Source organism: Gadus morhua, chromosome 11 (genome assembly GCF_902167405.1).
Source record: "Gadus morhua chromosome 11, gadMor3.0, whole genome shotgun sequence".
NCBI classification, from domain to species: domain Eukaryota; kingdom Metazoa; phylum Chordata; class Actinopteri; order Gadiformes; family Gadidae; genus Gadus; species Gadus morhua.
Genome location: NC_044058.1, coordinates 3,128,116 through 3,151,886, shown reverse-complemented (window position 1 = coordinate 3,151,886; position 23,771 = coordinate 3,128,116). Strand labels below are relative to the sequence as shown.

Genomic DNA, 23,771 nt, shown 5'->3' with positions numbered 1-23,771 from the left:
TCAAGGGAGGTAAAAACATAGAATGTTTTTTCATTCAAAATAAACTAAGCCTACTGTTCCAACCTTCCCTACTACTGAGTAGTTATTCAGAGAGTCTGAATTACCCGCACAAGCCCTTTTATTTGGAAATGTTTTATTTTACTAAATTCTTTAGATTGAAATGTTCCATTTCAGCTCAGTGAAAAACTTGAAACACTTTATTTTTATTTGTATACATAATTGTGCTTCAAATAAAGACAAGCATTTGTCTACACCTTATGCTGCGTTCCAGGGACACTTTTTAGCTCGAAAGTTACAAGCTGGAGCTGGGAGTGAATCGGTCTGGTACGAGTTCACGGGTGGTGAATTGCGGGTTTGTCTGCCGTACCAGGGCATTCTCACGGGTAGAAGGTTGTGAAAACACGGGTTAGGGGTTGCCTGGAACGCACCATGGTGCCTCAGCAGCAGGCAGCAGGGCTCCAGCAGGAGACAATCGCGGTCAACAATCGCAGGCAACAATCCCTTTCTCCTCCATGTCGCGGTTCAGTCTACTTCAGATTGATGTGGAAGAACCAGAGACGTCGGAGAACCCGACAGTCGATTGAGATTCATAATATCGTCTGGAGGCGCACACATCTTTTCGCCGGGATAATATATATTATATGATATCTATGCATAATATGTTATTATTTAGATATAAGCTCCAGGACTCCCGCCAGAGCACCCGGAGTCTTCTAGAATATTTACAGAACACAGCCAAAAGCTGTGTGCGCCTCGCCATTGCGATACATCCACTGTAAACACGAGCGCATGGTACCGTGGCCGCAAGCTGCTCAGGGCCACCCCCACACCCTCCACCTTGATCCGCCTCTAAAAAACGGCACGTTTGTGGAAAGCTCATAGTGGGACTGGCTTCGTAGTGGCTTTAATTCTGCACTGAGGCTGAATTTTTTTTTTGCGTCGTCAAGTACTGTATTAGGGGCTTACTAACACCTGTATAAAAGCATCCATAAAGTAGCATGCCATGGGACCTTTAAACACAAATAATGAACATTTATGAAAAAAACGTGCAGACTTTTATTTAGCAATATTCATTCAATCACGTGTTTTGGCGTGTTGATACAGTTTAAATTAGTTTGTTTTTGGCAAATCATAGTGAGGTTCTTAAAATAATTTGAAGCATTAAAGACAAGAAATGTTGTTAAACTAACTGTCTTAAATGCATGGCTTATTTCACTGCTCCAAGGCTCATGTAGCTCCCGTGAAATAACATACCTGCAAACTAGTTCCTTTTTGGCAAACTGACAGTTTGCATTTGTCAGCTGGAAATAGCTTAAATGTAGTCCAGCCCATTACAGCCAACAAAGTCAGCTCCGTTCCAACCACACCATGTCTGCCCAAGAACAGTGCATGCTCTGCTGGAAGAAGTACACCATTGCTTAGTAGTAGACCATAGAGGAGCTCTGTCTTCTTACCAGATTAGGTACCTGATGGTATTGGACCCATGGAACAGCTGCCTTGCAGGCGTGTGCTCTACTAGTGCTACCGATGGCCTTCATCAACAATGGGTGATCAGTACCTGTTGTTTGGTTGTTTACTCTTGCATTCAAACAGTAGTTGATTCTATGAAATAATTGTACATTTAAAATGGGGTGCATAGTCCAAATAATCCCGTCAATTAAGGCAAACTCAGGCTTCCAGAGCTCTATTAAGTCAGATGATGGCACTCTCTGGACAGACCCTGAAAAAATTATTAAATGTTTTGCTGGTTTTTATGAACGTGTCTATCAGTCACAAGGCGAACCTGATCCTGACGAGATGGAAACATTTTTTGAAAATCTGGACCTACCTAAACTATCAGCAGAATTATCTCTTTCACTAGATAAAGAAATTAATTCAAAAGAAATAATGGAAGTGATCTCCTCCCTTCCCAACAATAAGGCAGCTGGGCCAGATGGCTTCAGTATAGAATTTTTCAAAAAAATTAGCTCTAAATTATCGCCTCTCTTATTACGTATGCTTAATCACTCAAAGTTGAACTCAAGGTTACCTCCCACCTTATATATAGCCAACATTTCACTTATACCCAAGCCAGGCCGTGACCCTAACTTGGTCTCATCATACCGCCCCATTTCACTGTTGCCTATAGAAACCAAAATCCTGGGTAAAGTCTTAGCTAACAGATTAAAGGAGCACATATGTTCCATTATTCATCCGGACCAATCAGGTTTCATGCCAGGGAAACATATGTATTTTAACTTGCGTCGTTTATTTCATGTGTTGTACACGGAGCACACAGAGGAGGCTGTAGTAATCTCTCTGGACGCACAACGTGCGTTTGATCAGGTGGAGTGGCCTTATATGTTGATCACACTTGAAAATTTGGTTTTGGACCCTCCTTTATGAAGTGGATTGAGATCATTTATTCACACCCAACTGCCTCTGTTATCACCAATCAAAACATTTCATGCCCTTTTGCAATCAATCGTGGGACCCGTCAGGGGTGCCCTATCTCCCCTTTTTTATTTTCAATAATTATTGAGCCGCTTGCTGCCAGTGTCAGACAAAGTCAATAATATCCCCCGTTGAGATACATGAGCAAGAACATCATCTCTCGTTGTATGCAGATTACATTATTTTGTTTATATCTCGTCCTGAAACATCAATACCTGCCCTCTTGACTCTAATTAGCAGTTTCGGCAAACTCTCTGGATTCTCTGTTAACTGGGACAAAAGTGAGTTAATGCCAGTGTCCAAGGAGGTTAATATGACGTATTTATTGTCCACTCCCTTTAAAAAGGCTTATGAGCATTTTTCATATCTTGGTGTTATTGTTACGAAAAAATCTGAGGACCTCTTACGAAAGAACTGGAACAGCAAAATTGAACAGCTTAAGCAGGGAATTAATTTCTGGAAGACACTTCCTATTTCTCTCGTAGGGAAGATTAATGCTATTAAGATGATTGTACTGCCGCGTTTCCTCCATGTTTTTCAATCCATTCCTTGCTTTATTGCTCAGTCTTACTTTAAGCAACTAGATTCCATTATTGTATCATTTATCTGGAACTACAAAGCCGTTAGAATTTCTAAAAAACATTTATGTAAAGCAAAGAATGTTGGTGGCTTTGCTTTACCAAATTTTAAAATGTACTATTGGGCTACTCATCTGTCTATGCTTGCTTGGTGGAGAAGGGGCCCCCCCTCTATTTCAGATTCATGCCCAGTGTGGCTACGCGTAGAACGGCTGTTTTGCAAAAAGTCTTCCTTGCTGGCACTGCTTAATACCCCCACCACAGTCAAGAAGTCATGCTATATAACAGCCTTGTAATTCATCGCACTATACGCATATGGGAGCAGATAAAATCTTATATTAAGGCTCCAAAAATGTATACCGACACTCCCATTTGTAATAATCACTCTTTTATACCAGGCATTAACGATGCAGCTTTCTTTGACTGGAAACAAAAGGGTATTGTTGACATAAATGATTTGTATATTGAAGGAAGTTTTGCCACATTTAGACAGCTACAAACTGCTCATAATATTTCTACCTCAAGCTTTTTCAGATATTTACAAATTAGAGACTTTATTCGTAAAAATGTAACGAACTATCAGAGCCTGAATAAGCACGAAACTCTTGAGACAATGAATAAATTTGACCCGGCTACTCGCGGGGCGGTTTCCTTCTTTTACAAAATTCTTCATAAGGGAGCTGTGCTGGGTACGAGGAGCGTAAGCAGGCATGGGCAGATGAGTTAAATTTGGAACCGAGTGATGATATTTGGGATGAATGTTTGCGGAATGTTCACAGATGTTCAGTTTATGTTAGACACAATCTTATACAGTTTAAAACAGTCCACAGACTTTATTATTCCCTGGAGAAGCTAAACAAATTATACCCTAATTCTCACCTGTCTGTAATCAATGTAAGTCCATGATAGGTAATTTAGCACACTCATTTTGGTTATGTAGCAAACTCTTTTCAATGCTTCTCTGAGGCTTTTGGGAAACGTTTGGAACCTGACCCACTTGTGGCAATTCTGGGAGCTACAAGTCCCTTGTCTTTTATTAATAAATACGAGAAGAAGGCTATTGAATTTGGGATGGTGCTTGCCAAGAAATTGACATTACGTGTGTGGAAGTTGGACTCTGTGCCTACATACGACCTGTGGTTAGAGAAATGTCTAACACACTGCATTTGGAGCGACTGAGATACCATAACGATGATAGAGGAGATGTGTTTGAAAAGATTTGGGACCCTGTACCAAGATTCTCTAATGGGTAGGCTGCTCTATAGTGCTTTACTATGCATATGTATGGATATGTGTATTTTTCTTTTTTATTGTACTCTGACATTCACTTGACAAAACTTCTGATCCTTTTACTTAATATTTATGTTTTGACCATGGACTGCGGCTGCTAATTTTGATGTGCTTTGTTCTGTATGTTATATGTGTTTGTATGCACTGTCTGTTCTAAAAACTGAAAACTTCAATAAACATATTAAAAAAAAAAGAAAAAAAAAAAGAAATTACAGATAATAATTAAATACTAGAACTGCAAGCAGTTATGCAGGGGTCCAAGGAATGTGCATTTCGCCGGCACAACGCGTAGCATGTGTTCTAAACGCTACCGTGAACCTGTGGATACAAAGGTTTTGACTGTGGGAGGTTCGGTGTGGGAGATATATCCCCAAACGCGTTTTCAGAACATTCCTTTGGCCAATTAGGAGATACACAATTTACTCGTTTATGGCGCCGCCTTGTGGCGTAATTTTCCAAAGAGAGTTTTCCTCGTGGCAAAATATTCCGAATTTTTTATCGAACGCCATTAAGGGTAGCACCAACATGTGTGTAAAATTTGGACTCGATCTGATGTCTAATTTTGGATTTTTGGGGATTTTTTATTTTCCACGTGTAACGTAGCCAATAAACAAATATTCAAAACGCTACTGTTTCGTCGTCGACGGTCGGATCCAAAAGGTTTTCATATTTCATTTTTGGTGTGCGTCTGAAGATGTCGTGTGCAAAGTTTTGTGTCGATTGGGGAGGAAATGTGGGAGGAGTAGTGAAAAGGCAGTTTAGCGTTTTTCGCGATTTTGCGAAAGAAAATTAGAGACGCAAATGGGCGTGGCCTATGCCAAAAGATGCAGAAGACTCCAGTGCATCTGTTGGTGTAACGTTTTGGACTATGGGAGGTTCGGTGTGGGAGTAATAGCCCCAAACGCGTTTTCTTATTTGAACTCGATCCGATGTCAAATTTTTTTTTTTTTGGGATTTATGATTTTCCAAGTGTAACGTAGCTAATAAACAAATATTCGAAACGCTACCGTTTCGTCATCGACGGTCGAGTCAAAATAGTTGGACGATTTATTTTTGTGTGTCTGAAGATGTCGTGTGCAAAGTTTGGTGTCGATCGGGCAAGAAATGTGGGAGGAGTGGGGAAAAGGCAGTTTAGCGGTTTTCGCGAAAAAATTTAACAGACGCAAATGGGCGTGGCCTATGCCAAAAGATGCAGCAGACTCCAGTGAATCTGTGTGTCTAACATTTTGGACTGTGGAAGATTCGGTGTGGGAGTTATAGCCCAAAACGCGTATTCCTTGGTATAGCGCCATTTACGGTTTGGGCTGTGGTCCCACTTCTAGGGAGGTAAGTATAGGAAAAAACACTACAAAAACAATAGGGATCCAACCTGTTGGCAGGGATCCAACCTGTTGGCTTGGACCCCTAATAATCCTTACAAAAACAATAGGGTTCCAACCTGTTGGCTTGGAACCCTAATGAAGGAAGTATAATAATCCTTACAAAAACAATAGGGATCCAACCTGTTGGCTTGGACCCCTAATAAATAACCACAAGCGGTGATTAACGGGGTCCGAGCAAAATTAAAAGTCAAGAACACACTAATGGAAGATATATAAATATAACATAATCATGAAGGAAAGATGTTCCACTTGATGCAATACTGTTCCTCAGCTTTCAGGTGAGCTGCAGAGCAATGGTCGAATGTCATGTTCCACTTGTTCATAATGCTCTAATAGCGATTCGAATTCTCAACCTAAGGATCACCTGTACAAGGCATTATCCAATTGAGCCACTTATAAACCTGCAGTCGGTTGCACCAGCAGAATGTAAAGCCGATCGTAAAGTCTGCCTTAACCCTACGCTCGACGTAGCTAGTGTCAAACTAAAGGTGTTCTAAATGTTGGTTGCACCACCATAACTTAAGTTGTAACGTTACTAGTAGTGCATAAATTGTACGTCAAGTTTTAATGACGTTTAGATAATTTCAAGCCAATCATTGACAGCTAACAATGTAAACAGGAAATACCGGCAAGTTTCTACCTTATCAGAGTGAAGACGCGTTAGCACCCAAATGAGAGGGCAAACAAAACAGTTTCAGTCATTTATTCTCTAAAATTTGCTTGGACGGTATAGGCTTGAGGTTAAGCTATTTGATGGCGGATTTTATAATAAATAAATAAATATAATATTCCGCCCGGCAAAACCGAAATCGCGCATATAATTCAACATCATCATAATAAAGAAATGGATCGATACGGTCACGGACAATCCGTTCCCGGCGCAAACCACGTTGAAACTCCTCTTCCCATAGCTCAAAACGAATAGCCATCTTTACCCTGCCTTAGTGTTGAAATCTTTTTACGCTTTCTTCTTTTAACGGTTCTATATCGTTAGTATGGAACTTACACCAGCTAGAGGGGAGGTGTAAAAGATAAGTTATAACTTAGTGTTATGTTGAAACTATCTGCTTGGTGCAACTGCTATTTTTTTTAGCAGAGTGTAAAGTCGAACGTTTGGGTGATTTACGTTCAACGTAGCCTAAGTAGGACCTTACGTTCTGCTGGTGCAACCAGCTGCTGAACTGCAGCCTCATTCACATGGTCAAAATGTCTATTGATAAGCACACAACATCCAGAAAACTCCAAGCACACATTTCTCAAGTGAATTAAGTAGGGATGGGCGTGAGGAATCGATTACTCGAGTACTCCTCGTTACAAATGAACTCGGTTGGTAGACAGGCAAACTCGAGTTTGCATATACACACTGAAGCAAATGTATCGATTTTCTGTCGGCGCCACTAACGCATGACGTGGGCACAAAGAAAATTAAATGCATCCATTTCCATGGCGCGTTCCGTGCCGTGTGCAGGCACGCCAGAATTCAAAAAGTTAAGAGATGGCGGTTAAAGCAAACCGCAGCGAAGAATTGAAATACTTTAAAGAAATAGGAGATCAGAAGGTGAAATGTAAAATATGCCAAGCGAAATCGAGCTACCAGAAAGTACTATGCGGCAACATATGCTCCTGAAACAACGGTGAGTTCGGGAAAGCAGACCCGCAGCAACGGTGAAAGTGAAAGTGTGTCGGCTATTTTCACCGCCGCAAGACGCAGGTGTAATCCCGGTGCCATGCCGTAATTCCGACGCCTCATTGTTCCGACGTCTCAATGTCCCGAAATATTTCCCATTAGATCGACATGCCACTATTCCGACGGTTCAATGTTCCGAAAACGAAACCCATTGGTCCGAAGGTCCGTTAGTCCGACTTTTCGAAAAGGAGGCGCATTAGGCCGACGGTTCAATATGCCAAATAGGAAAAATAGTTTTATACCTCGCTCGCTCCCCCTCTCTCTCACTCTCTCTCTGTCTCTGTCTCCAAAATACAACCTAAGCCTACATATCAAGTTCACGATGAATTTTGGAGGGCAAAAAGACAACGCTTCACTTCATTTCGACACGGTGTTGCAGCACCATGGACAGAGAGCGGAGGTGTAATAATTCTCAACATGGGCACACACACACACACACAGTGAGCGTGAGAGAAGGAGCGAGCGAGGTATAAAACTCTTTTTCCTATTCGGCATATTGAACCGTCGGCCTAATGCGCCTCCTTTTTGAAAAGTCGGACTAACGGACCTTCGGACCAATGGGTTTCGTTTTCGGAACATTGAATCGTCGGAATAGTGGCATGTCGATCTAATGGGAAATATTTCAGAACATTGAGACGGAATTACGGGCAGGCCCCGTAATCCCGGGCGTGTAGAGAAGATCACAACGCTGAGTATTTCCATAGTCCATTTGCTGCCGTCTTATTTGCAGCTTTAAGCATTTATTTGCAATGGTCAGGCTACTTGTTTCGTTTTTTTTAAACTGTTACAGGCCTTGGTTCGACGTGATTTAAATTGTGAGACGCATATTTATTTTTCTAAGGAAAATGTGTTTTGAACATTTGCAAAAATAAATAATGAATACTCTGATAACTCTGACTGTTTTGATGGAGAATAAGCATTAGATGTTTGGTTGGTAATATTGCCGTTCATCATCAGGCCTATTCCTGCTGCAGATGCGTTGCATTCTAAAAATAGATTTGATTTAACGAGTACTCGATTGATCCTCGAGGAAGTCCTTCGATCACTCGAGTTTGGAATTTACTACTCATGCCCATCCCTAGAATTAAGGGCTTTCTTAAAAGCATACATCTGAAAAATCTTTGAAATTCTGGGGAAATTAAACATTTGTAGTTAATTATGAAGGAAAAATGGTTAACGAAGAAGTTCCCCTTAATGCCACACTGTATCTTGGCAGTCAGATTCTTGGAAACTAATGAGCCGGAATGTTGATTGCCTGATGAATTTCAGGTGCTGATCAATGTTGTGTTTCTTAAAAGCACACATTTCACAACAGAATTAAGGGATTTCTTAAAAGAGTACAGATCTCAAAATGTGCACCTTTAATGGTGTCTACCTAATGATAGCCGTATGGTAGTTATACAATAACCAAATAGTCATATAGGCAAAATGGGTTGAGACTGTGGACGTTTGGCTTTTCTATGAAATTGTGGGTTAGGGTTAGCTCTGATGGAAGCAGCTCAACAGCCGTGGAGGCATTGGGATGAATCCAGGAGAATGGAACTGGTCTTCCTTTCCACTGCTTGAGTGTGCAAGTCTGAAAGCTGTTTTTGTTGGATGCTGGTTATCTTTCTTGCCTGCCTAATTATCCTACTCAGTTTTTCCTTGCATCTGCTTGTTAGGAAGCTGTACCAAGATGTAGTTTTGAGGGGGTGACGGATTCGATCAGTGTCTGATAAACCGTTAATAAAATGTCCTTTCTGACATCAAACCCTTTCAGCTTCCTCAGGAGACACATGCGTTGTTGGGCTTTTTTGTAAACTCCGTCTGCGTGCTGGGTGAAGGACAGGCGGTGGTCAATCTGGGTGCCAAGGTACTTGAAATGTTTAACCTGTTCAACCACTTGCCCCTCCAGTCTTAAAAGGTGTGGAAAGTGGATGTGGGGTTTTGGGTGCCCAGCATCTATGGCAACACAGTTCTTTGGGCTTGCTGATGTTTAGTTGCAGTGAGCTCTCCTTGAACCACAGGGCCATGGTGCTGACATACTGTAATGCCTGTAAGTGGACAGGGTGTGCTCGTCTGTCAGGTTGGCCACCAACACCATGTCATCAGCATATTTAAATAGTTTTAGTCCATTGATCTTGCAGGTGATCTCATTTGTGTCTATAGAAAAGGGAAGACACATCCCTGTGGGACTCCTGTATTTAAAATGGTGTTGGTAGATGTCACACAATGCACTCTCGCATGCTGGGGTCTGTTCCTTAAGAACTCCTTAATCCAGAGCATCAGTGTTGGGTTGAATTGTAGCTGCTGAAGGTGATGTAGAAGTGTGTTGATATTTACTGTGTTGATGGCCGATGTAAAATCCATGAATAGAATCCTGACAAAGGAGGGTTGGGAGTCAAGGTGCCTTTTCACAGTGTCTGCAACTGCAACGGATCCAGACTTTCTCCAACCATGGTGGTGAGTTCCTCTGCAACAACTCTCTCCATACATTTGCAGAAGATAGAGGTGAGTGCCACAGGTCGGAAATCGTTCAGGGCTTTGGCATGAGGCTTTTTAGGAACAGGAATGATGGTAGTCTCCTTCCTTGCCCTGGGAACAAAGCTGGCATCCTAGCTGGGTCGCACACTCCTTCAATAGCCGTCCATTCAGCCTGTCTGGTCCGGGAGCTTTTGTAGACTGGAGACGGGTAAAGATGGAAAACAACCCTCTTCTCTACACAGATGGCTTCAGAGGGGTAGTTGTATGTGACCCCATCCTCCACAGCATCAGTGCTATTGAATCCGGCATAAAAGGTGTTTAGTTCTTCAGCAAAGGCAACAGGGTCTGGGCATTTTATTTCGGCAGCATTATGAGTTAGAATTACAATTAGGGCATTTAGCAGACGCTTTTATCCAAAGCGACTTACAACGGTTATACACACAATGACACACCGACGGCAGAGTCAACCATGCAATGCGACAGCCAGCTCGTCAGGAGCAGTAAGTGTCTTGCTCAGGGACACATCAACACTCGCTAGGAGGAGCTGGGGATCGAACTAGCAACCTTAGGTTACAATACAACTGCTCTACCTCCTGAGCTAAGCCGACCCGAGTTCTGCCAATCATGGTGTTCAGACTCTTCCAGGCATCCCTCACATCTCCACTGGTGAACTTCTTCTCCATTTTGTCCTTCTATTTGATCTTGGCAGGCTTGGTCTTCTGCTTCAGCTCCCTTGTGAGGTCTTTGACACATTGTTTGTCTCCTTGAAAAAAAAGCTATTTTTTCTTTAATTCCGTTATTCCAACCAGTTGCCCTGGAGACGGCATTGTTGTAGCCTTCTAAAATGCGCTCTGCTGCTAGCGCGTTGTCAGGCCCAGGGACATAAACAAGAACTAGAACTGCAAGCAGTTATCCAGGGGTCCAAGCGATGTGCATTTCGCCGGCACAACGCAAAGCATGTATTCAAAACGCTACCGTGAACCTGTGGATATAAAGGTTTTGACTGAGAGGTTCGGTGTGGGAGTTATAGCCCCAAACGCGTTTTTCCTTGGTATAGCGCCACCTAGTGACCGGCATGTCTGGATTTTGTCGTCTGCGTAGACCTCACGGACCTGGATATAGTCATGCTATTGACATGTCTGCACCATTTACGGTTTGGGGTGTGGACCCACTTTTAGGGAAGGAAGTATAAAGATACACAATGTCGTTGTTTTTGGCGCCCCCTTTTGGAGAAATTTTCCAAAGAGAATTTTCCTCGTGGCGAAATTTTCCGAATTTTTTATCGAACGCCAATAAGGGTAGCGCCGACATGTGTGCAAAATTTGAACTCGATCCTATGTCTAATTTTGGATTTTTGATTTTCCACGTGTAACGTAGCCAATAAACAAATATTCAAAACGCTACCGTTTCGTCGTCGACGGTCGGATCGAAGAAGTGTTTTTTGTGTGCGTCTGACGATGTTGTGTGCAAAGTTTGGTGTGAATTGGACAAGAAATGTGCGAGGAGTAGGGAAAAAGCAGTTTAGCGGTTTTCGCGATTTTGCGAAAAATATGCCAAAAGATGCAGCAGACTCCAGTGAATCTGTGGGTATAACGTTTTGGACTGTGGGAGGTTCTGTGTGGAAGTTATAGCCCCAAACACGTTTTCCTTGATATAGCTCCACCTAGGGACCGGCAGGTCTGGATTTTGTCGTCCGAGTAGAGGTGGCGGACCTGGATCGAGTCCTGCTATTGGCGTGTCCGCACCATTTACGGTTTGGGCTGTGGTCCCACTTTCAAGGCGGGAAGAATAATAAACACTACAAAAACAATAGGGATCCAACCTGTTGGCTTGGACCCCTAATTACAGTCAGTCGTTGAAATTCATGGGGAAGATAGTGGGAACGAAACGACACCATCATGATTTCGTAGTGGCGTGAGCAGTGCCTCTCACGCACTTTGAAATTCGTTGCACATCTGTCATTTACAGCCATACATAGACCGCCCCCGATTGATTTCCCTATTCTTTCTGTGTCCCGGTCAAAGCGTATGAATGTGAAGCCATCTAAGCATACTGCAATGTCTTCAGTTAGTCATGTTTCAGTGAAACCGAATAAACTTACTACGCAGTGATCGCACATTTGACAAGGTGACAGCAGGTAATGGTAGCTTACTTCCTCGTCTCCTATACCTGTTCCTAATTCCTCCTCTCGCTCTTTTCCTCCGTATTGTCTTCTTTATCCGATTTTTTGGTATAAAATCCAGTTGTTCGGGTGATAAGTCAATTGTCTTGCAAGCGTGTTGAAGCTTCAGAAGGTCCGCTCTGGCGTAACTGCGTTCCGGTGGATTTGGATACGCGGTGACCCCAGCAGAGAATAAACCTCCATAACTTGTTGCAGAATGGCAGAATCTCTTTTAAATTCCACCAACACAGATGTGACAGTGTCCATAATTCATAAGATATTTTCACGGTTTAAGCTGGACAAAAATGTGAAAAAATGAATTAAATATGTTATAAAGTAGCCTTTCAATCACACAACATAGTTCCCCCGAAATAATGTGTCTACATCTCCATGACGGCACCATATGTAGGGCCCTCCTCTATCTCCTGCTGGTGTCTTTTCACTTTTTTGGCTGTGCTTACCAGTGCTCTCCAGATCTCTTAGATCTGGAGAGCTTCTTATGCTGGTTCAACCCTCTGCCCGTACCAAGCAGGGTGAGGCTGCTTTTAGTAACTATGCGGTCCGTTTGTGGAACCAACTACCTCTGGACATTAAAACAGCCCCCACTGTTGCTACCTTTAAAACTAAACTAAAAACTAAATTGTTCAGAGATGCTTTTAATTAACATGTTCTCCATGATTGTATGTTTTTACTTACATTACTACATTTTAATTTTAACTCTTATTATTCTTATCTACTTGCTACTATTATTGCTTTTGTAACTTCTATTTTGTATGCAAGGACCATCCTTTTTTATTTTATTTTTTTGGACTTGTGAAGCACATTGAGTTGCCTTGTTGTATGAAATGGGCTATACAAATAAACCTGCCTTGCCTTGCCTTGCCTTACACTTTTACGTTTCCGCTTTGCACTGGCGGAATGGACACTATTAGCTTTTGATATTCTGACCATGTCATCAACTTTTCATTCGATTGACAGTAAACACTGTGCTCTTAACCCACAACTTCTCTATCACAGCCAGCATGGCAGAGGCCCCCTCATTGAAGGTTGTGATGGCCATACTTGCTGCTGCCTCCACTCTACTCTTCCCAACAAACAACGTTTTGGGACAACGGGCCCATGTCACAGAATTGAGGCACTCATTCGCATTTTGAGTGCCACCATGCTGCATGTGCTGTAGCAAGCCGTCGCTTGACATCCAGTGGTACACAGGGAGAAGCTTCTGCCCCAACTCCTTGGATAGAAAGTTCCCTGCATGGAGCCTGTGGCTCTGTGGTGTTTCTCCATTTTCCTCCGCTCTCCTCTACCAACACCAGGAAGGGTTGCACCTGTTGTGCAAGGGGACCTCATCTGTTGACATGATGTGGAGGAGAACCACCTATATTTCATTCTTCATGCAGTCAATTGAAGCCTGGTTATTTAGAATTGCCCCCCTGTAACAGTGTGCAAAGTTTTACATTTTTTGGCCGTTCTACAATTTCCCCAAGACCCTTCCCCCCCAATTTGCGCTCAGCACTTAATTTCCGAAGGGCTGTGCCCATGCGCTTATGCGCATGGTTAATACACTAATTTATTAACTTCATGTTCTGGGTATGGGTTGAGGGACACCACCTACCTGAATCCTGCACAATCCCCATCTAACAGCATCTGAGTGTACCTCAGCTGGTGGCAACTTATGGACCTGGCCCACATCCTCTTTGCTGCCTCCTGCTCCATAGCCTTACTAGAGCCCATAGAATTCTATGCACAGTCGTCCTTTTCCCTCCAGCATTTAATCTCTTCCTCCGTTACCTATCCCTCATGCTTTTTTGAGGGCACACCCCTGACAAAAAAACAAATTTATTGAAGTAACATCATGTTGTATCTAAATTATATCTTTATATCAAATAACAGCAAGTTCAATATAGAGATTTACATGGACACTTCTGATCCGATTAGAAGTGGAAGAACAGCTCAATCGGGAAAAAAAGAATGATCATATATACGCGTCAATCGGAATACAATTCTCTGATCAGAATACAATTCCATGCGTAATAGAAGAGGTGGTGTAGTCCGCTATAATTGACATGTATACACTTATTCCGATTGGTTTGGGGTGGGTGCGGCTACTTTTTAACTTAGAGAGATGGCAACAGCAGCTGCAGTAGTTCGCAATTTGTCAGTCTGTACTTTTATGCACACAAAAATTGACCGCTGTCAAGGAAATTGGATTTTTTGCCTGATTCACTTCTTTGTTATTAATCTGCAAGTAGTATGGTCACTTAACCCCAGCGTGTCCGGTTGCTAAGCAACGTCAACGTCTTTTGCGGACTATTTCTCTGCGGATCAACACTACGAATGGTCATTTTGAAAGACACACTGTGTGAAGATATTGTTTCATTTTGGCAAGGAGCCGTGTAACAAGCGGGATAATGTATAGAACGTCGCCGGTCATTATCGAAAATAATACCCTTCAGGGCGAACCTGACCCCGACATGAAGCGGAGGTGTCTTGCCTCGCCCCGTCTGGGCTTATTTTCCAGACAGGGCGAACCGTATGTACGCTTACCACTTTTGTAAATGGCATACATAAAGTACATTCGGATTGCATGACAGGAATAGATCTATTCCAATTAGAAATCTAATAGGATCAGAAATTTCTATGTAAACACGGCTAGTCAAATTTCCTCCCGTTTGTCATGCCCCACCCGTCACGTCTCTATTCCCAACCGGTGGGGCGTGCCCCACACTTTTGAGAACCGCTGCCATAGTGGGATGTGAATCCTCTTTTCTGCCAGGTGCCATCGAAAGATACACTGATGTTAATCATCTGCATCCTCCCTCAGCAACTCTGCCACTTCTGGATTCACATCAGCATAGGCCTGCCTGACCTGCTCCGGTTTAAAGACTCCAGACCTCTCAATTTCCGCTGCTAAAATGAAATGTCATTTGTATCAATAACTGTTCATTTGGTTGGGTTTTATTGATACAGGTCACATTTCTTTCACTTGTGGCAAAAACTTCCAATTGTTTTTTAGATAGGACCAGGGATTAGGTCAAGAAGAGTCACCGGGGCAGCTTGTTACATAAGCTGAAAGTAATAAATTGATTAAAATGAATAAACTTCAGCTGTCCCTTATTTTACACTATGCAAAATGGTATGGTTGCTTAACGAATAGCCTACTTTTATCCAAGCAGCGCAAGGCAGACGTGTGTACGTGCGCGCGCGTGCATGCGTGTGTGCCCCCCTCTCCCCCCACCTCCCTCCCTATGTGCAAGTCTGGGCCTAGGTTTGCCCAGTGAACCAATTTTGTCTTAAAGTAATCCTATTAGATGGAAAATAATTCACTTCCATGTCCTGCTATATGCTCAATTGATTAGAGGATTTATTTTCTTTTTTTTGCCACTGAATAGAAATCTTAACTGTAAAAGTAAAATTGACCAACACAACATAATGAATGAGACATAACTTTATTAAATTCTTATAAATCCATCCTTTTTCCAACCATACAAGACAAATACTTGTACAGTAATGTCATATAATTAGGTCACAAGGTGGCAACAGAAACGCTCATTAGGATATCTGTCACTAGAAATTCTACAGGCTGCTTCAACTTTTCTGACACAACCCTTTATCCGTACCCGTCATGCCTCTGATAAGTTCGAAGAAGAAGGGGATCCCTGCCCTTTCACCTTGCTGATCTTTTTCAGTGCTGCATACCCCATGCCTAGCTCATGCGCCAACAGGACCATTCGCACATTCACGTCAAACGCAACATATCGGGACTCCTGAAGTCGCGTTGACGTGTACACGCCCCTACGGTACTTCTTATCCCCCTCACAGACGGCACTCGTGTAATAAACTACTGCAGTAGCCATAATTCTGGGGATCTATGTTGATAACAAGCCCTGACCCACCACAATTTGGACAGAGCAAACCACCGATCAGCTCAATCAAGCGGCCAACATTCACAAGCAGCCACTGCTGTGTGGCACCGACTTGCACTTCATTTACATTTATCAGCCCCCAGGTTTCCAATCGCAAGCATACGTGCAGACGAAGGTACGGCAGGGGTTAATTCATTACAAAACTAGTGGTGGGCCGTTATCGTCGTTAACGGCTGCGTTAACGCGAAACTTTTATCGTGCGATAAAAAAAATATTTATTACTATTAATATCTAATATTAAGTCTAAATGGAGTAAACAATGTATATATTCAAGCATTTACATTTTTTTAAATAGTTGTAAACAAATATAGTAAAGAGATAACAAATACCTAATGTGATCAAGTTTGAATACATTTGAGATCAAATATTAAATAGCTGAGCTGTTAAAGCTGATCGATTTTGGTTTGCGTGTGTGAGAGATCAAGAAAAGTGTCATTTACGTTTTTCATTCACATCTAGTTAATCGAGAAGTTCACAAAATAATAAGGCTTATTCTACTTCATTTAAGAATGCTCGATTCTGATTGGCTGGGAGGAGGTCATTAACCCGACAGGTTCTACTTGCGGCTGACTGAGCACAGCGTCATCAAATAGTACATCAATATGCGACTTGTATTCTTTGGAATACTTGATTCTGATTGGCTGCAGGGTGTCCATTAATCCCTGATATATGGACACCTGCTAAGTAGTTCCAGTCAAATTGTCTGTTCAGCCTTCAAAACGAGAGCTGGTAAATTGTGAAAAATGCATTAAACTGTAATCAGAAAACGCGGTTGTATGCTATAGACCCTATAGTATCTGTGGTATAAAGGCTGGAATGAATTTCATATTATAAATATGTACACTTTATGTTGAAAGTATAGACCGTCGCGATTCCCATTGAAACAAATGGCGCAGTGATTATTCTTCAAAACGAGAGCTGGTAAATTATGAAAAGTGAATTAAACTGTAATCAGACAACGCGGTTATATGCTATAGACCCGCCTAGAGTATCTGTGGTATAAAAGCTGGGACGATTTTGAAATGATAAATATGTACAATCCATAACGTTAGCTCTCTGGCTTAAACCCCAGCGGACTAGAACACCTCCCGTTGCCAAGTCGTAGCTATGGTCTGTACTATTTACTGGAGGAGTGAACGTTTCCGTTGAATAAGGCCCCGTCCACACAAAGCCGATTTCATGGCGAAACCGCAAAGGTCTTGTACGGTTCGGCCTTCCGTCCACACGAAGCCGGCGAATCCGCTGACCGAAACCGCAAACTTCTGAAACCACCCTCGGAGGTGGTTTCAAATCTATCCGGTTTCGTTTTGGTTTCGTGTGGACGCCTGAAACCGACTGAAACCGCAAACCATGACGTCATCGCCCCACCACTCGACCTCCTAGCCAATGGCTCTTAAGCCCGCGGAGTCTCAGAAATCACAACAAAAAAGATGATGGCGGACTACAAGCTTGTAATCGTTCTGCAGCATATCATGTCCCTTGTTGGATTGCTAAGCCATTATTTATTGAGAATCTAGTTCGCCATCGTAGAAGAGCTGTTTGTTTGTGTTGTTAGTGGTTAGGGGGGCAGCCTTTATGCGCATGCTCGCCTCTTCTTCTTCTGGATTTGTGTACCAGAAGCAGCGCCCCTTATGGGCCTGGAATGTTTACGACAACGTTTCTACAGATCTATCCGGTTTCGCTTGGCTTCGTCTTTACGGAGATACTTCGAAACCGGATAGATCGAAACCGTAACGGTTTCTCCCGTTTCGGCTTCGTGTGGACGGGGCCTAAGCCTTACAGGAGGGTAATGATTGTTCCAGGTTTACTCAAACCCGCAGGCGTTACTAGGTAAACTAAATTATGGCATGTGAAAAACTTTGTATTTGGATTGTAAAACGCATGAAAATATAAATGAATCATCTTAATTTCTTTTCTTTGGCAAGTGACCATGGTATAAGCGGGATAATGCCCTTTGAGGTGTCCAAAACATGTTTGATCGATCGTAATTAAAGTGGAATACTTTTTGAGGGAGTTGAACTCAAACAGAGTATACATTTAATAAGCATGTATACTCTGCATGTATATTTATAATATTTAATTTGAATGAGACAAAGCATAATTATTAAAGCATTTGAATTGTTTTATTATGTTGGCAAGGAAGAAGTAGAATAAACGGGATAATCACCTCAAGGCAGGGCAATAAACAGTTTGATATGCCGGCTCGTTGAAGGTTACCTGTAAGCCGTCCACGAGCCGGGCATATCAAACTGTTTATTGGCCTGCCTCTCTGTGATTATCCCTTACTTGTACCCTTGGACTCCTTTTGAGTCTTTCACATGACTTATCGTTTGTGTCGATTTTTTACGTTGGCATTTAGCTTCTTCCGGAACTACATCAGATAAGTAAGAAGTAGCTAGCCTCTAGCCCGATAAATAATCATCATATTACCAATTGATTTTTCATTTTTTCACCAGTCAGGGCTCCAGAGTGCGACCAAAATATTTAAGGGTGTGAGTAATATTTTTCATAGGTCGCACTATTGCACCTGCAACAAAAAATTCATTTCCTTCACAATTGCTTCATCGCTCTGTGTTCTCCTGTAATCTAACTCACACTCATGGTTTGGGATAGGTATCGGAACCCGGTTCTATCAAGGAGCCGGTTCCACTTTTTTCAAAACCCGAAAATCATTAACGTTTGGGCTTATTGATACCACTATTGAGTCCCGTCGTTCATTTATTATTATTTTTGTCCTGTAACGTAATGTTTTGTCCCTCGAGTCGCGTCACGGCATTCCTCCAGATTGTTTCATTTTGAACAACAACGACTAAAGTTTGGCCGCTGGATATTCTTCTCTTCTGAAATGTTGCCTGAATGCTGACCATAATTATGATAATTGGCGTATTGGTTTGCTGCCTCCTGTTATCATAGGCGTCGATTACGGGGGGGACATGTCCCCCCCCACTATTTGAAATACGAATTTTGGCCCCACCGGTTTTAAAAATGTGCAAACCAATTGCGACTGAAAAAATCCCCACATACTCAACCAAAATCGTCGAGTCTAAAATCATGCAATAGGCGCGCTCGAAGACATCATTTATTAGATAGGCCTACCTAATAAACCGTTGGAACACACAAGACCGGAACCCATAGCAACGCCGGTAAACAAACCCCGACTCCCGAGAAGCCCAATCCCTATGAGCTCCCCGCGCTACGGCCATCCGGAGGCACACAGAGCTTTTGGCCGTGATATTATATATACAATTATATTATATTATATACTATTATATATAGAGGAGCTCCGAGAGTCGCAAACGGCAACAATCACTTTCTCCTCCATGCTGCAGTACACCCCGGACTGCACTGCGCTGAGTTTGACGGTTGAACGCTGATTGGCTGTTACGTTACACACGTCACTCAGTGGCCACGCTGTTGAACGCTGATTGGCTGTCATCACGCGAAATTCGTGTCAAAGTTTAAATTTGTCGCGCCACAAATCCTCGTGAACGCGCTCGCCTGTGCACGGCGAAAGTGTGGCGCGACAAATCAAAAAAATTCGCCCGATACGCGTCTATACGTTCACTTTGTATGGGATCTTGTCGTCCCGTTGCGTTTGGTGTGAACGCACTGGAGAAGTTTCAAGACAGACAGCCAAAATTGACATTTTTATTCAGAAAATAGCCGGTCCTTTTGCTTCCTATAAAAAGCATGTTTGTGACACTGGATATCGATATGGATACGTCATCTAGCCTGCATGTGGAGGTCCACATAAGGTAAGAAATTGGTTTACGTAAACTTTGCTGCTGGTTCTGTTTGCTCGTGAATCGTGATGACCTGGCCAAAGGTTACCCACGGTCCTGAGCGATTGTGATCCGATTCTGGTTGGTGCTCCAGTTAGTATGCATAGTATATATAGATTGCAGCTAGTAGCAGCTACACACGGTGCGATTGCTATGCCAATGTGGTTATAGTTGGTTTTGTCTGATTGAGATATGTGACGACTTGGAGCCCGGTAGGCCTATCCTGACATAAATATGTTCTCGCATAACCTGTGTGATTATCCTAAACTGAAGGGGATTTTATTTGCGGACAATTTTCTTATGATGTTGTAACGAGTGAAGTCTACATTGGTCCTTCGCAAGTGTTTACTGGTGGTCAGGATTTGGCAGATGCAATTCTCCTCTGGGTGCTTGTATTTTTCTTCTTTTTTTAATGCAGCATAACATATGCTACCAGCAGCCCTTGCTCTTCTTCAAAAGGCTGATGCTCAGTACCTCGTTTCATTTTGTACCCCCTTTACAGTCTGGCATTGTTTGTCTGGTAAACTTTGTTTACGTCAAGATAAGTGTTAAATTGCCAACACTGTTCTTTGTCCTGTGTGTATTAGTATTAGGCCTACATATCCGAGCCAATACCCTGGTGTTTCCAACGCCGTTTTGCAAAACAAGCCAAAACACAAACTGTGGTTTTTAACTTTTATTGTTCGAATAGGATCTTCATAGGGCTGGCCCGAATGCCATTTTTCAGGCTTCGAATACTCATTGGTTTTTACGAGCGAATATTCGAATAGGCCTACTCGTTCCAGAAAAAAACACCATCAAAAACAACATTAATAATCCTTATATACTCCCTGGAACCGATTTTGACAGTATCTGCATATTTTGTTGAAGATTTAATAGCTTTTGAACGTTAATTAGTAGGCCTAAGTAGGTTGAAGTTCCTTCGTTTTTCCCCGTGAAAGCGAACAGCTGTTGCTCCGTTCCAAAACAGCTGTTCTCAGCCCTTACGGGAGCATTTCAATTCATCCTGGAACGTGCGTCCTTTCAGGGAATTTGTACAATAAATCCTTAACAAATACCGAATATTGATTGTCTTATGTGTCCATATTATATCGATTATATTGACCGGGTATTCCCAAGACGCTCACGCTCTGCAGGAAGCCAGTCACAGTTGATTGGCGCGGCGCTGTACAGCGAACGTAAACAAACAACTAAGCTAAGGTTTTAAGTATTACTTTTCCTCCAGAGATCCCGCTAATGTTGTGTTATAAAGTAAAGGGAAACAAGATATCTATTCTTCCTCCACCTCTCTCGCTTCTCTGCTTGCTGTCGCTGACGCTTATAGTTTGCCTCCCTCCCTCGCTCTGGTAAAGTCACGTACGTGAAAAAAAAAAATAACGAAGCTCCGAATACTGATTTAAGCTTCAAATACTAATTTTCCGAACCATTATTCAAATAATTTCAACACCTGACAATACACTGTACAGCATATTGAATGGATGGTTGAATGGATGAATAGCTTACATAAGGGTACCCAGCACTTTTCAGACCACACTCAAGCTTATGGTTATTGTCCCCACCACTTCTAAAAACAAACTGACGCCCTTGCCTGTTATTGAGACAGACACACAGACACTCACATCCACCCCCATGTCGAGGAGATATTTGACCACGCTGATCATACCGCTGGATGCGGCGGCATGCAGTGGTGTGTATGACTTCTTATCCTTGCAGGCCACCTCTGCTCCATGGGAGGCCAGCAGCTTCACCACCTCAATGTGACCTAGAAGATCAAAGTTTGACAGTGAATAATTACACACATTAGTCATCAAAATTTCAATGCGCTTTGAAATCCAAATGTCAAATATATTTATTCAACAATTTAAATCATGTTGAATGGCTAACCCATAAATGTTGATTAACCATTAACAGAAGAGTCTCGGTTGACAAAGAACTAACGATGGGGGTTCATACTAAACACTAAGGACATTAGGGAGCTGGTTCATACTATACACTAATGGCGCTATTCCACCGGCGGGTATGCAGTACAGTAGTGAGGTCGCAGAATAGTCCAGCTCAGTTACAGCTCGCCTTTCCACCGCTGACAGTACCTAAGGGTAGGGCGGGGTTTAAGCCGTAAGGTGATAGCCGCGGCAGCTACGTAAGCATCGGGATCTCATAGCAGCCCGACACAGTGTAGCCTGCTAATAAAACCAAGGAAAAAGAAGAACGCGCACAATGAACAAAGACGGAGGAGCACTGTGCGACGAATATGGCTCAGTCTGGATCACGCACACTTTTGGCGGTGGCGTGATCCGGACTGAGCCGTATTGAGCTGTACTCGTCCCCCAGTATTCCCCCAGTATTGGGGTACTGAGACGCCTGAAAGGGTGCTGGCAAGTTCGATCTACACATGCCGTCTGACAGAATCGTCACTTCCGTGCGACAGGGGAATAATAACAAACAAACACAGTACCCGCAAGGTATTTCTGGACAACGGAGAAGGCTTAGTTTATTGAAGAAAATGTTGTGCTAAAGTTTGACGCCCTTCTTAGATGTCCTAAATTGTTGCTCTTGTTCAATGTGCGCATTCTTCTTTTCCTTGGATTTATTAGCAGGCTACACTGCGTTAGGTTGCTATAAGGTCACAATGCTTACTTAGCTGCCACGGCTATTGACATACGTCTTAAACCCCGCCCTACCATAAGGGTACTGTCGGCGGTGGAAACGCGAGCCGTAACTGAGCTGGGCTACATTGCACCCTCACTACTGGACTGTACCCTCCGGTGGAAATGCGCCATAAGGACACAAGGGATCTGGTTCATACTATACACTAATGGCACGTTGCCACCGAGCGGTGCGGTACACGTTTCCACCTCCAAAAGTGGGCGGGGTCTGGTCTTAGCCTCGGTTAGTCCTACACCTTCGTTGTGGTTCCAAGGGGTCTGAAAGGGTGCCGAAAGGGTTGAGCTACACACGCCAGTGTTTCCCCCAGTCCTGGGTTGTTAAGGCCTTAACAACAATAGAGCCCCGCCTTGACTACCAATATATATTTAAAAAAATATATATATATAGACACAGCGCCCACCATAATTATTGGCACCCCTGGTTAAGATGTGTTAAAAGTCAATTCACTTAATTCACTTTTTATTGCAGAAGCATACTCACACTGAAAATTGTAGAAAAATGTAACCTTCAGCTCAAGTGAATTGTAAGTGAAAAAAGAAATCCCTTACTAAGAAATGATTATTCTTCATAAAATCACCTGTTCACAATCATTGGCACCCCTAACAATTCCTAGGAAATAAATGTAACTAAAGTATTTCTGTAATTTCTACAGTAGTTTACAAAGTTGATCAGAGTATGCAGGAACATTTAATTAGTAATTCATAACTTCCTGTTTCCTGGGGTATAAATATGACGTGCCACAGAGGCCATTTCTCTTCAACATGGGAAAGACAACGGAACACACCGTTCAAGTAAGGCAGATGTGTGTCGACCTTCACAAATCAGGCAATGGCTACAAGAAAATAGCCACTCGCCTACACCTGCCCATATCTACCGTCAGAGGAATCGTCAAGAAGTTTAAAACAACTGGAACAGTGGTAAACAAGCCTGGACGAGGACGCAAGTTCATGTTGCCACCACGCACAGTGAGGAGGATGGTAAGAGAAATAAAAAAATCTCCAAAGCTCACTTTCGCAGAATTGCAAGGAATGGTAGCATCTTGGGGTCACAAAGTCTCCAAAACAACCATCAGGCGCTATCTACATGCCAACAGGCTGTTTGCGAGGCATGCAAGGAAAAAACCTTTTCTCACTCAAAATCATGAACGCCTGGAGTTCGCTAAGCGGTACATGAACTTCAACTGGGACCGTGTGCTTTGGTCAGATGAGACAAAGATAGAACTTTTTGGCAACAAACACTCTAAGTGGGTCTGGCGGAACACAAAAGAGGAGTATGCAGAAAAGCACCTCATGCCCACTGTGAAGTAGGGGAGAGGATCGGTGATGCTGTGGGGCTGTTTCTCTTCCAAAGGCCCTGGGAACCTTATTAGGGTGCATGGCATCATGAACGAATGAAATACCAG

At 42.8% G+C, this 23,771-nt stretch overlaps 1 protein-coding gene across 1 annotated transcript in view; it reads right to left on the bottom strand.

Moving 5' to 3' along the window:
* The window catches only part of ankrd28b (ankyrin repeat domain 28b), a 69,074-nt gene that overhangs the window by 21,582 nt on the left and 23,721 nt on the right, over nt 1–23,771 (bottom strand). The window contains exon 7 of the mRNA XM_030370066.1: nt 21,322–21,464. Within this exon, the coding sequence (XP_030225926.1) occupies nt 21,322–21,464 (143 nt within the window). The remainder of the gene's footprint in view (nt 1–21,321; nt 21,465–23,771) is intronic.